This window comes from Neodiprion lecontei, chromosome 2, assembly GCF_021901455.1.
Source record: "Neodiprion lecontei isolate iyNeoLeco1 chromosome 2, iyNeoLeco1.1, whole genome shotgun sequence".
Lineage (NCBI taxonomy): Eukaryota > Metazoa > Arthropoda > Insecta > Hymenoptera > Diprionidae > Neodiprion > Neodiprion lecontei.
Window position 1 is genome coordinate 41,091,757 of NC_060261.1, and position 12,134 is coordinate 41,103,890.

The 12,134-nt window shown below is 44.2% G+C and overlaps 1 protein-coding gene across 2 annotated transcripts in view; it reads left to right on the forward strand.

The window, feature by feature from the left end:
• The first annotated feature begins 3,999 nt into the window (after window positions 1–3,999).
• The window catches only part of LOC107220393 (guanylate cyclase 32E), a 30,394-nt gene continuing 22,259 nt past the window's right edge, over window positions 4,000–12,134 (forward strand). Inside the window, exons 1-2 of one of the 2 annotated variants that reach the window (XM_015658964.2) lie at window positions 4,000–4,841; window positions 11,729–11,932. In XM_015658964.2, the coding sequence (XP_015514450.2) occupies window positions 11,744–11,932 (189 nt within the window). In that variant the 5' untranslated portion in view covers window positions 4,000–4,841; window positions 11,729–11,743. Of the gene's footprint in view, window positions 4,842–10,636; window positions 11,621–11,728; window positions 11,933–12,134 lie in introns of those variants that run through there. The other variant, XM_046730131.1, reaches the window with a different exon arrangement.

Sequence of the window (12,134 nt, forward strand, 5' to 3'; positions counted from 1 at the left end):
AATAAAACAGTTCAACCGAAACCATGTTACTGTTAAAACGATAATGAAACGAAAATGATTTTCTTGAAGGGTAAAATTCCGTTTTTAAAATTATATGAAACTTTCTAGACTGTACTAAAGTCCGAAAAATAAACGAGGGTAAGTAAAATGAAAGCGAAAAGCTGAAATGTGAAATAAAAGTATAGAAAAAAAAAACGTGACTTTTGTGGATCATAAGAATAAAAATATCCTGCAGCTAGGAGAGTAAGTAAATCGTGCGTCATAAAGTCGAGAAGATTTTAGCAAGATGAAAGCTACTCAAAGTAAGTATAAGCCGCGGTAGTAAGGCGAGTATATCTGTCGTGCAGCTATTAGTTATAGTGCTATTCTAGTTCGCTAGTTTCGCGTCCGTGAATTACAACGACAGAATTAATGCGGCAAACGTTTCTAGAATCGGAATGACCATAAAGTAAGGATAATTGTGCACAGGGTGGTCTGCAAGAATGCCAGAAAGAGAGAGAGAGAGAGAGAGAGAGAGCGATGCGCCACGTGCATGCATACGTGCCCAAATATCGGGCCTTACCTGTGCACAAGTGGTGAATAGAAAAGATCGATCCGTTAGAAGTTAGAGAAACCAAAAAAAGTGACACCGAAATAAGGACAATAAGGATAATTTTTCTCCGGAAATTCAACGATCTCGCGTTTTTTTAGTGCTGCAGTTATACGGTCAGGGCAGCTTGCAAATTTGCGCATATCCCGGTGCGCAAAATCGTCCCGTATATTCAATATTACGACGATACATGTACACAACCTGTTTTTGTGTCAGCTGAACCTGTAATCAGGATAATTGCAAGGCGGTAAATACCCGGCTGGAGACAACCCTTCGCCGTTACTTGGTTGAAAAATTATTCTCTCCGCGCCGCGTATCGGGTTTGCAGCTGTTTTCGTGCCCAAGGAGGAACAAATTTGGCAACCGCGATATGCGCGATGAATTTTTCGCGCAAAATCGCATTATAACCGTGCGAAATAATTTTCGCGATCTTACGCGACGTCTCACACGTCCCGAGGGCCTCTCGTGCCGGAAACGAATAATTGGATACGTCCAATAAGTGGGAATAAATGAATTCCGATCACGTAGGTATTCGTCATTCGAACGTTTTTCTACGCGCAGGATCCCGACGCATAGCTCTGACTCTCTCTTTGGAGAAAAGGGAAAAAAGTAAGAAGGAAAAAAAAAAAAAACATACAAAGAGAGGAAACGGCGCGGATCCTGCATATCCGTCGAGAAAAAATATCCCCGAGGAAGAAAATTTATCGCGCGTTTGAATTATTGTTAACAAGTCGCGCGATTGTTGAAACTCCTACGAGTTTTATGTCGCCACGGTTTCGTTGTAACCGAAGCTCATATTTCTCTGAAACATCGCTGCGCTAAGATGAATATTATGAAATATTTTTAATCTTGAAAAATATGGGGAATTAAAAAATTGCCAATCATAAAAACGGGAAAATCTTTATCCACCTCGATTTATCGATATCGACGGGCGCTATTTACCGTGGTAAATGGGGTAGGAAATAGGTTAAGCCTCGGAAGTGAATACGGGCGCCTAGGCAACGCGGTTGCTGCCTTCTCCGAGTAGGTGAGAGACTTGAAATATGGTCGAATTGTATCAGAGTGCGTGTTCGGACAACCGTAAGACCGATTATAATTCATAGTTCGTTCCACGGTGGCTTGCAGGAGCCGAGTCGGTCCGAGTTGCGATTACGAACGCAGCTCGGATCTCTTCCCGCAAAGTTTTTAAGGTGAAAAGTTTCCCCCCTCCTTCTCCGCCTCCATCCTCTCTCCCAGGATAAGTGCATCGCGCGATAAACCAGCTCGTATCGCGGACCCGACGCAATTGCAGTTCGGGGACAATGCGCGAGGAGGATACACGATTGTGCAGCGATACAGACATCGCACGTATAACGTGCGAAGTCCGGGCGATACTTTCTTGCGATTTAATTTCCCAGGAGAAAAATGTGAAGATTGGTTGACTTTCGGTACCTACGGGTACGAAACCACGTTCACTTTCAGGGTTCCTCCAATTTCTCGAGATACTTTCTCTCCCTTATTCTTTGAACTTTTTTTCAACGCGATTCTCTATATTTGCATAATACAACCCCGGCTTATTTCAACCCCTGCGAATATAAACTTTCGCCAGGGTTTTCCCGATCCATAAAATCGAAGATCTCGCGAATCGGTGTTGCAGGGGTGAAATTAGATTCCGAGGAAAGGAAGGGACGCGAAGGGAAGCGAAGGACAGGATCGAGTTTCTCGGAGAGTCGGGGGTGCGAAGGTGCGAAGACCAGGAACGGATTTAATCGTTCCGTTGTACGCGGGGACGGGCGATTCGCTCGAATCGATCGACGGCCAGCCGCGATCGGCGTCATAAATTAATCCCGAAGGGCTTCGCGACGTGGGTGAGCTACGAGATCAAACCGAGATTACGTACCTGTATCGTTTTCATTCGCGACGAGATTACCCCCCCTCCGAACGTCCGCGTCCTTATCGGTGCAAAGCTTCGCCGGAATCACCCGTCGTTAGTGTATTCATCGAAACTAATCCCGAGATCTCGTCTCACGGAGCGTCAGAGTCCGAGCAGAGCGACTCGTTTCGGGCCAATCGAATGTTCGGTGGTTATTATACGAGCCCCACGCGATATCGTCGAGGTGTTTGGCAAGGGGCAAGATGCAGGTCGGCTACTTTCGGTCGTTAAAGGATTTACGATGCGAACCTGAATTTGGAAACGTGTTATAATTGTGCCTGGTCGAATCTCCGGTAATTATATATATGTATACATGATATATACGCTCCTCGATACCCGATTCGAAAGACTTTCGATACTGGTATAGTTTATTCCATCAATGAACCCGATTCTAACTCTTCGCCATTCGTGTATTTGGAACGTTAATTTTTGTTACTCGATCGGCCAGTCGTTATTATTCGACGATCAGATACCAAGGGGAAATCAATTTTGGTTCTGGGAATCTGTGACGTTTGTTTCGTTTATAGTATACATAGGAAGAGGATGATCGAAGCATATTCTCGAATATTGATTGAAAGATGGGTCGGTGCCGTCTGAAGTGATTTCGTTGGAAGGTGATTTGCGGATAATCACTTGGATCGATCGACGTTGAAACCTCGAGGAGATTTACGCAGACATTAGCGGTTTAATAATCAACGACGAGATCGTGGTTTCTTTTTGACTCGCCTCGAGAGTAACAGTTCGAGAGTAAAATTACGACGACAATTCATTCCTCTTTCTTTTTTCAAACGAGCTCTCGACCTCTGTAATAAAATTTCAAAATTAAACAAACTTGCGGTCACAAGAATTTACGAGCTTTTCGAAGCACCGGGACGAAACGAATTTCTCATTATCCATAACGCAAGAACAGTGAAAAAGAAAGTTTGTAAAATCAGAATGAAACATCGAGAAAGATACGGATGTACGTCTTGGCCTCCGATTAGTCATTCGCCTGCACTAAAAAGATTCGAAAAAAAAAAAAATCGCGCGATTGCATCACGCATGAATGAAAGATCCGATCGCCTCGATCATCGTCCGCATAAATATCACCTACGCAAAGATTCGCGCATTCGCCTGCTGTACCTCGGTTTCAAATCAGCTGCCGCCAGCTCCCGCATGAGATTAAAAAAGTCAAGGGTACCAGCCGTAATACAGCGACGCAATGCGACACGGATCAAGCTGTACAACGATCGCGGTGAAAAGTGGTAACGTCGAACAAGCGATCGGCGGTCGTTCGATCGATCGTTCGTTCCTTCGTTCGTTCGTCATATCTACGATCTAGATCGCGGTCTCTGCCTAGGTGTAATATCAGAGATGTGTGCCGATCGCGAGATCGAGAGACGCGAGGCACGAGTCCGGCCTTTTACACATCCCCGAATGTACGTCCGTGTGTCGGTGCGGGCGCGGATATTCATCGCAAAAGTTAACCAGTCAGTCAGAAACCGTGCGGACGCTGACTCGGACGGCATGCGCCAGAAGCCGCCCCACGTTCCTCGTGTCAACACAGCGTACGGCAGTCTGGCAGTGCACGCCGTCTACTACTGTCGCAAAATTCGCGCCGCTCCGACACCCGCGGCCCGGGACACGCGTCGCGACGCCTCTTCGTCTTCGCGAGCTTTTCGCGCGCGGACGCTGCAGAGAGTCGCGAAAGCTCGGCAAACGCGAATCACGGGCGGCCCGTTTTTACAACGTTTTTATAATTATACGCAATGTTTAACCAATCGAGCGCGAAAAAACATATTCGTTAGCGAAGTCGGACGAGAACTCGTTCCGTCGCAATTCTTTCTAGACTTTCGCTGTAGAGAACTTTTTATCGACGTTTCTTTCATTTCCTCTTTCACCTTTGTACATATTTGTGCTTAGACATTTGCGCGGTTCCGTGCTGTCGGCGTTTAGCACGAGCCTAATAGTGGCTATCTTTTCTGTGTTTACCTTCAGTTTTGACCTGACGATTGCCTAGCAATTAGACAAGCGTGTTTGGCTGAATTTTAAATCACTCGCCGAACTCTGGGAAGTGGTTTTATTATACGCAGTTCTGTCTCAAAGATAAGGTGAGAAATGGATAAGAAGTGCGGTTTCATTCACGGTCAAACTTGGGCTCTGATTCTGTATTATCTCGAATACGTATAAACTATGATATTAAATCTGTATCGGTAAGACAGAAAGGACTTTCTGTTTGAGTGATATCGACAAGGTTGCGCTTCAATTTCGTCCATTGAGTTCCACAGTCACACAATCGAAGCGGAAAGCGGAAAGATTCGTCGTTATTATTACACGTGAGGAAACTATCACGTTATCAAGGTAAGAAAAAAGAATTAAATTAGAATAACTTTTTTCAATCAGCCATGTAATTTTCCTAATTTTGATCCTCGGTGAAACCAACTCGAACTTCCGTAACTGTACCTAAGGATTAGAAAGCAACGTTGAAGGTATCTAACAATAGTGACGACGACGAAGAATTATCGCAAACGACGTACCCCAATTACGCGAATAAGAACAAGGTTGACGAGTGCTTGCATAAATTCCGTCAATGCGCGTTGTCTATGCAGACGGAAAGGCGATTGCACGCGTGAACGCGGTAAGCTTGCAGAAGGTACGCGTCTACGCGGAACCGATTACGCTTATGGCGTGAAAACGAAAGTCCGTAAATAGCCGGGGTATAAGCCTCGTTTTGTGAATCTTGAACGGCACGAACATAGCTGCGGCTATTTAATTTAAGTACAGTTGAATGTGGAGAAATTCTCCAATTCCGAATTAACGTAGAACCTTGACGTAATCTGCCGAGAATATTCCTCTCGTCTCTGGCAAAAGAATAAATTTTTTCGTAAAATTCGCGCGATTTTTACTCAACCACGGTGCAAAAAGACGGAGGAGGAAACGAGAGCCACGATTTTATTAGCTCAATGCAAATATGTGCATGCCCGAGTGTTTCTCGCTTTTAAATTTCGCGCTGAATGAGCAGCGATGCCGCTTAAAAATTGGCGGAACGTTTTCTTTTCGCAGTTTGCAAACGATTAACGCCTTCGGCATTAGCGCGGTGACAGCCAAAGTTCTACCGGCGATGAGTTTGACCGGCATATAATACGTGTTATGGTACATGTGTGCATTTGACGCTCTTTGACGCTCGCTTCGCCACCGAGATGCACATCCGACGTAGTTTAAACGCTGTTAGGTGAGCGGGTGTGGTAATAGCTTGTAAGTTAGAAGACTTGGAGCATCGTTATAAGCGAGTGGCTCCTTCTTTCACTCCGAGTTCGCGATGACAGCCCCGGGCGATTGAAGCGAGGTATGCGAGTCGCGTATTTGGATTCGGACGAGTGTGAAGATACCGGCAGCAAATCACTTCTGCATCTGGGAGTCGGGGAATCCAATCCAATTTCAGAACTGGAAATCCCGGAATTCCGCATTTCTGGTATCGAACCAGATCGAACAATTGGACTGCTTGGTTTGGGATCGTCTTGACCAGTACCGAAAATACGAACTCGGTCAGGCGGTTATCATTTAACAAAGAACTCAGTTGCTGGTAAGAAATCAGTGCGTATCAACAAAAATCAGTGATACAAGTAAAATATCAGGGCCTGTGAAATCTACTTCAGTTGTTATCAATTATCGTGCAGATACGAGGAACAAAGTTTGATCTACTTTTAGTTGTTGCGGTTCTTTTAACTCTTCAGAAAAGTAGTTGGTTTCGAAAATTTTTTATATTTTCTGCAATGGCGTATCCGTTGCATGAAACTTTTAACAACTCTTATCTGTATTTATATCATAGATTTAGATTACTACGTGAAAATTGAAGTCACTTTGCTAGATGACGGTAATCGGACTACCCTCTGTTTCTGGATATTACTTATCTACGTACTTTGAGAAGATTGGTTGGTAAAACGTCGATGATAATCAATAATTCTATTACGAGACAATCGTACACTGAGTATTCAATGAATTATTCAATTCGGATACAAGTTACAAAGATTTCTTAAGCGTAAAATGTGCAAAGTACCGGAATTAATGACCAAAAGTTGAGAAATTGACACTTGGTTTGAAATCACTTTAAAATGGTTAAAAATCTGGTAGATTCGTTTCATTTCATTACACTACGACCAATTTTATTCCGACAACTGCTGTTTCCAAATTCACCAAAACGCTTTTTTTTTATCATTTTGGCGTTGTTAAATATTCGATTTTACAACATTTCAACGATATTATTAACGATCACCAAATGGAGAAGATTCTAAATTATTAATAACCTCATTTTTTCAACCATTCTATGAAGCTTTTTCAGGCTTTGTTTGTAATGCCAGTACTTCATAGATTTGTATTTTTTGAAAGATCGTACCTCGTAATATATCGGTAATGAAAATATTCCATTTCCAGTGAACCGACATCTTCGAACAATTCTTATGATTCCTTAGCGAGGGTCCAAATTGCAGACAAATATGTATCACCCTAAACGAATCTGAATGTTTTTCACCTTGTCGAAGTTTTCTTACCCCGATCGCTTAGGAAACCAAAGGAAATCTGAATCCCTTCCGAAACTTGCATCCCTCCCCCTAGATTTTCATACGCTTTTGCACATCTTTCGCAAATTATATGAGAACCGGTGGGAATATCGGATATGAGTTGGCGAGAGCGCTGTAACGTTATCCAAAATGGGCTTTGCACGTGTGTCAAATGTGCTTGCGAATTTTCTGCAGCCGATTTGGCCCCAGTTCGGCAGGAATCACGGGAAAATCCCGGAGCGGGTGGCAGACGCGGATAGGCGGGAATCGCCTGGAAAATCCGAAATTTAATTTTTCACTAGACTTGCTCGTTGACTGATGCACGATCGAGTCCCGAGACGACGGCGTTAAACGCTTAGCGAAAATTCAGCCGAGCTCCCGAGTTCCCATTATCGTCGATCTCTCCCCGTGCAACGCGTATTTCCCGCGATAACAAACGTCGCCTCATTGCTGAGTTCTCGTATCGCTCTCGTGCATCTGAAAACATGCAAATTTTCTTCTACCGCAGATTTTTAGCCGAAGATTGCGTCCCGGAAGAAGGAACGCGGCCCGAGTTAAAACCCGAGAAATTATTATCACGAGAAACTAGGCGAAGAATTACGAACCCTTGGTCAGTCCGTATTTTATATCGTTCCAGAATTCCGAACCTGCGGATGATCAACTCAGCGATTCCAAGTGACGAGGAAGCTCCAAGGATTCATATTTCACAGTGAACTCCATCGATCTGCGGAATGCTAAAAATTCTAAACAGTCCAAATTTCCGATGGTTCCAAGTCTCGAAATTCTTTAGAATAAATCGTTCGAATTCCTCGTGCGAATTTTTAGGCACTAATCGGAGTTAATAAAAATTTCCGCAATGAAATTCGACGTGATAGTAAAGAAGAGTTTTGGTCACTGTCCGAACTCCGACCCTCGCCCAGTAACTCCGGGAGCTTTGACCTTGCGGAATCCGCGTAGTGACATCGACAGGACGGTGACGTCATCGGGGGGTGGGTTCGCAGAAGAATTGGGAATAGAATTTCTCCACTGGAGGGATAAGTCGTACGTTTTTCCGTACAGCTCGAGTCTGCTCCGCGAGGTTTCAAGTGGTTCGATTTATGCGGTCGTGAGTAAATCCGACGTGACATAGAATCGCCAGCGGCTTTTGATAGCCTCGTATATGCTGTAACTGGACCGAAAAGGGAGACGATGAGGTGCTGAGCTTGCGGCATAACGGATCGACTCGTAAAACGATAATTCGCGAATCACACGCGCTCGTAACGGGCCTGTATCGTTATCATTATACGCGACGAAGATGTAGCGCAAGATAAAATTGACCGTTCGAAAACTGCCGGGAATTTAGTTTTATCGGCTCCGAGGTGCGAAAATAATATACCACCAATATTCGAGGCTCTAAAATAGATATAGAAGCTTTAAGGTCTAAGCTCTTCCTCGTGCAGCTTGAGGACATTTATTACCGCATCGCTGCTTCCCCTTCCAGGATTTAGAGCTTAATATTTTTTCTCGTAGGTGTTGTGTATGTTTTCTGGTCCTTGAGGATGTTATCAAAATTTAATATTAAATATAATATATCCTCGGCGTAAGGTGGATTTTATGAAAGTAATATATATGTATATATATAAACGTTATTAATGTTCCAGACGTGCCTTTCGGTTGACGAACTGAAAAAGAGAGGGAAAATTGAAACAACAAGAATTTCAATTTAGCGCTTCGTTCAAAAATTCCGAAAATTGTCGAAGGCAGAAAATGTGTTGCGTCATCTCAAGAGAGCAAAGGCCTAATGTATTAACGGGAGAAACGAATATAAACCCGTCGCTTGTTTGCACTCGGCATATTTGACAGGCCGTCAGTTTCAATCAGCATCTAAAACAGAATTGAGGCTCATCGCTGCATAACACAAGCATAAGGATTTTTAGTCTAGTTTTCTAATTCTCCATGTGTTTTCGATAACGTGAATCGATTCGGGCTGTTAAAATGTTGAAAAATTCAGATTTGTCAAACTCTGATATCCTCGAATATCTAAAAATTTGAATCACTGCCAAGCACCCGATCGTCTAGAAATTAACAACGATCATTCCTGTCGCCAAGGAATCGCGAAAATTTCATTGAAATTAGTTCAATCCCACATTCACAGAACCTGATACGTCGTAATTTTAAACTCCGGGTGTAATAAATTTAGCAAAAGCACAGAGAGAGATAGAGAGAGAATATAGCAGTCCGTACATTAATATTGTAATTCGTTAACATTCGTAATCGCTCTGTAATCAATCCTCCGAGATTAAACCGTAGAAATAACGTCGTGCTGTATCTTATACGAATCATTCTCCAACATCACAAAAAAGTCGTTCGTATATGCTTATCCACCAGTTTGAGCTGTGTTGAATGGTAATAAAGACGTATATCATTGTTCGGACAGGAAATGTAAGCGTTGAAAGTTCTCCCACAATATGATCAGCCTGCGGGTGATCGGTTGACAAGTATAATAAAAAGTCTTGTAAGCCGGGCGTTGAGACACGTGTGCGAGAGGAATCACCTACTCCACGTAGAGTAGGCAGAAGGGTGCCAAGAGATGATTTGAGAAGCGCGTAACCTTGATGTAGGGTTACGTTAAGCTTGCAGGTTTGTCTGAATTACGCAACAGAGTCTCGGTCCATATATTTAAAATAAATACGGCCAGAGCTGTCGGAGAAGCGGTTCGCGGTCAGGTTTGATGTGTGTTATTAAAATAGTCACCGAGAGTGTTATTAATACCGGGAGAGCAGGGAAGAGGACACACTCGGGTAAAGATTGGAACATTTGCTAAGGCAAACAAAAACAAACGGTAGAGAAAATTGAACATTGGCGAACCGCGTCATCGGAATCGCTTATATTCACCTACGGTGAACGGATAAATTAACCGTAGAGACCTCTGAAAAGATCGCGCTCTCACGTATGATGTTAGTAGGTATAATATGAACACACGAATGTGAATACGCGTTTCGCGTATGTAACGCGATTGCGCAACGACAATTTAGAGGGCATTGACAGACGCGTCTACAGGTTACGCAAGTCTCTCTCAATGCTCTGTTCTACCGGCAACTAAATCGGCAGCTTAGCTCAGCTTCTAGCTTGGCTCAACGGGCCCGACTCACCTCACCTCGAAGCATTTTTTAATTACCTGCTCCAACCAGCGAATCGAATTTCGTCGCGTTCTCGTTCGCCAACGGTCGAAATATCAGAGATCATGAAACGGCAGCTTTTGCGATCCTAGACCGAGTCCGCGATTGTTGCAAATTTAGTCAACCAATCCCTAAAGCGAGAGGAAAAATTCTTGCGGTTTGGCCTGTAACTTCATCAGCTTTTCCACGGGAATTAATTCAGCATCGAACAAATTACACCCAAAGCCTGCAGTGATTTACCGAGATCTGCGCAGACTGCTTCCGATTTATGAAACCAGTTTCGGGTAAAATCCGCCGTTTTACCGAACCGACGTCTGTACGACTGTATTAATATTATACCCGAGTAGGTATATCGAGTCCGGGATCTCCTGAGCTAATTAGATTCATCCGATTACGTTTTAATTAGCATAATTATCCGCAATACGTTCGCTTCGGTTTGTCATGTGCCTGAAGCAAAACTCGCGGACGAAACGAAAGATATTCCGTAATCCGGTGTCTGCAGACCCGCCGTTTTAATTGCCACGTTTTATTCCCTTTTTCCCTACCCTCTCGTTTTATTTTCACGCTTTTCTTTCACTTGAGATAATTGGAAAACTTCTCCGTGAGAAAGATGTGCAGCTTGAGCGGCATAAGTTAGTCTGTTAAACGTACGGTGCACGTATTCGTTTGTTTTATAAGTGTAACAGCGCGCGTAAAAATATTTTGAGATGACGAACATCCAATAATCGCCGTCTCGCACGACGGAGCGATCTTCGAACCGGTAGATCGATCAGCCATCTGGTAACACACGTTATACGCATACCTAGGACTCGTACGCTACATCGTAAAATTAAATCCAACGACGAAACATGGCTGTTTTTTTATTTGTGCCAGAGATTGATATGCCGTGTGTTAAACTTCCGTTCAAACTTACATTCGCTTCCGCCACGTGTCTCGCGTTCACCGTTCGATCAAATACCGCTCATTTACGATTACGGAGAGATTTACGGTAGAAAATAAATTACAGAAGCTGAGGTGGAAGAAAAATTGAAGCGACCTTCGCGAGATCGTCGTGATTAGTTTAATTGGCCCGACAGCTGCGGCAATGCTTGCGGTTTAATTCATCGACGTTTGAAAAGAAGATCCATTAATTCCCTCGGGATCGGGTAAAAGCGCGAGACTCCCGGGGGTGAAAAAGCGGCGCGCACAAGTCGCCCTGGGTGCCTGATTGTCTTTATTGCGACCCCACGTGGCTTACCGGTTTTATCCATTACGAACGCATAGCGGCGCACTTCTAGCAACTGAGTAACCGAAAGTATCCTGCCTCGACGACCCGGTATTTCCCAGTCTGCGATCGGCGACCGACGAGGCGAAACCAGGAGCTCGACTTCCAGTCTTCGTTGGTACTCCTTACCAGCGAAAATTATAAATTTCCTCTCTTCCCCTCGTACGTTTCGACTCTGGGTGATAACCGTGGGGGTTTTTGAGGGAGAGACCGAGTCCACGAGGATTTCTCTTTTTTGAGTATCTGTCATTTTCTATTTTCAATTTCAAGATTCCACCGCTTGGCATGCGACAAGTCGAGGCTAGGCGGACATGTGTCCTTCTGACGGCTCTGCTCGCCACGTTTTTCGGGGGTGTTGACGCCAGGACGTTCACTCTGGGCTACATCACCGGATCGAAACGGAGACCCGAAGATATGGAGTACCAGAGACCCGGCCTCCTAATTTCCGGGGCGATAAGCCTGGCGGTGGATGAGGTGAGGACGATTTTTTATTCGCTTTCAGCCCTCGATCGCCGAACTCTGACCTTGCGGGGCATAAACCGAGTTTTGCGATTCGATACGAGCTTAATTACACATTATAATATGCGTTGATGATTCGAGGGAGTTCTGTACGCGACGGTTCCTCGGGGAAAAAGGTTGCGAAAAAATCCCGTAATAAACGGAGAAGTGAAAAGAA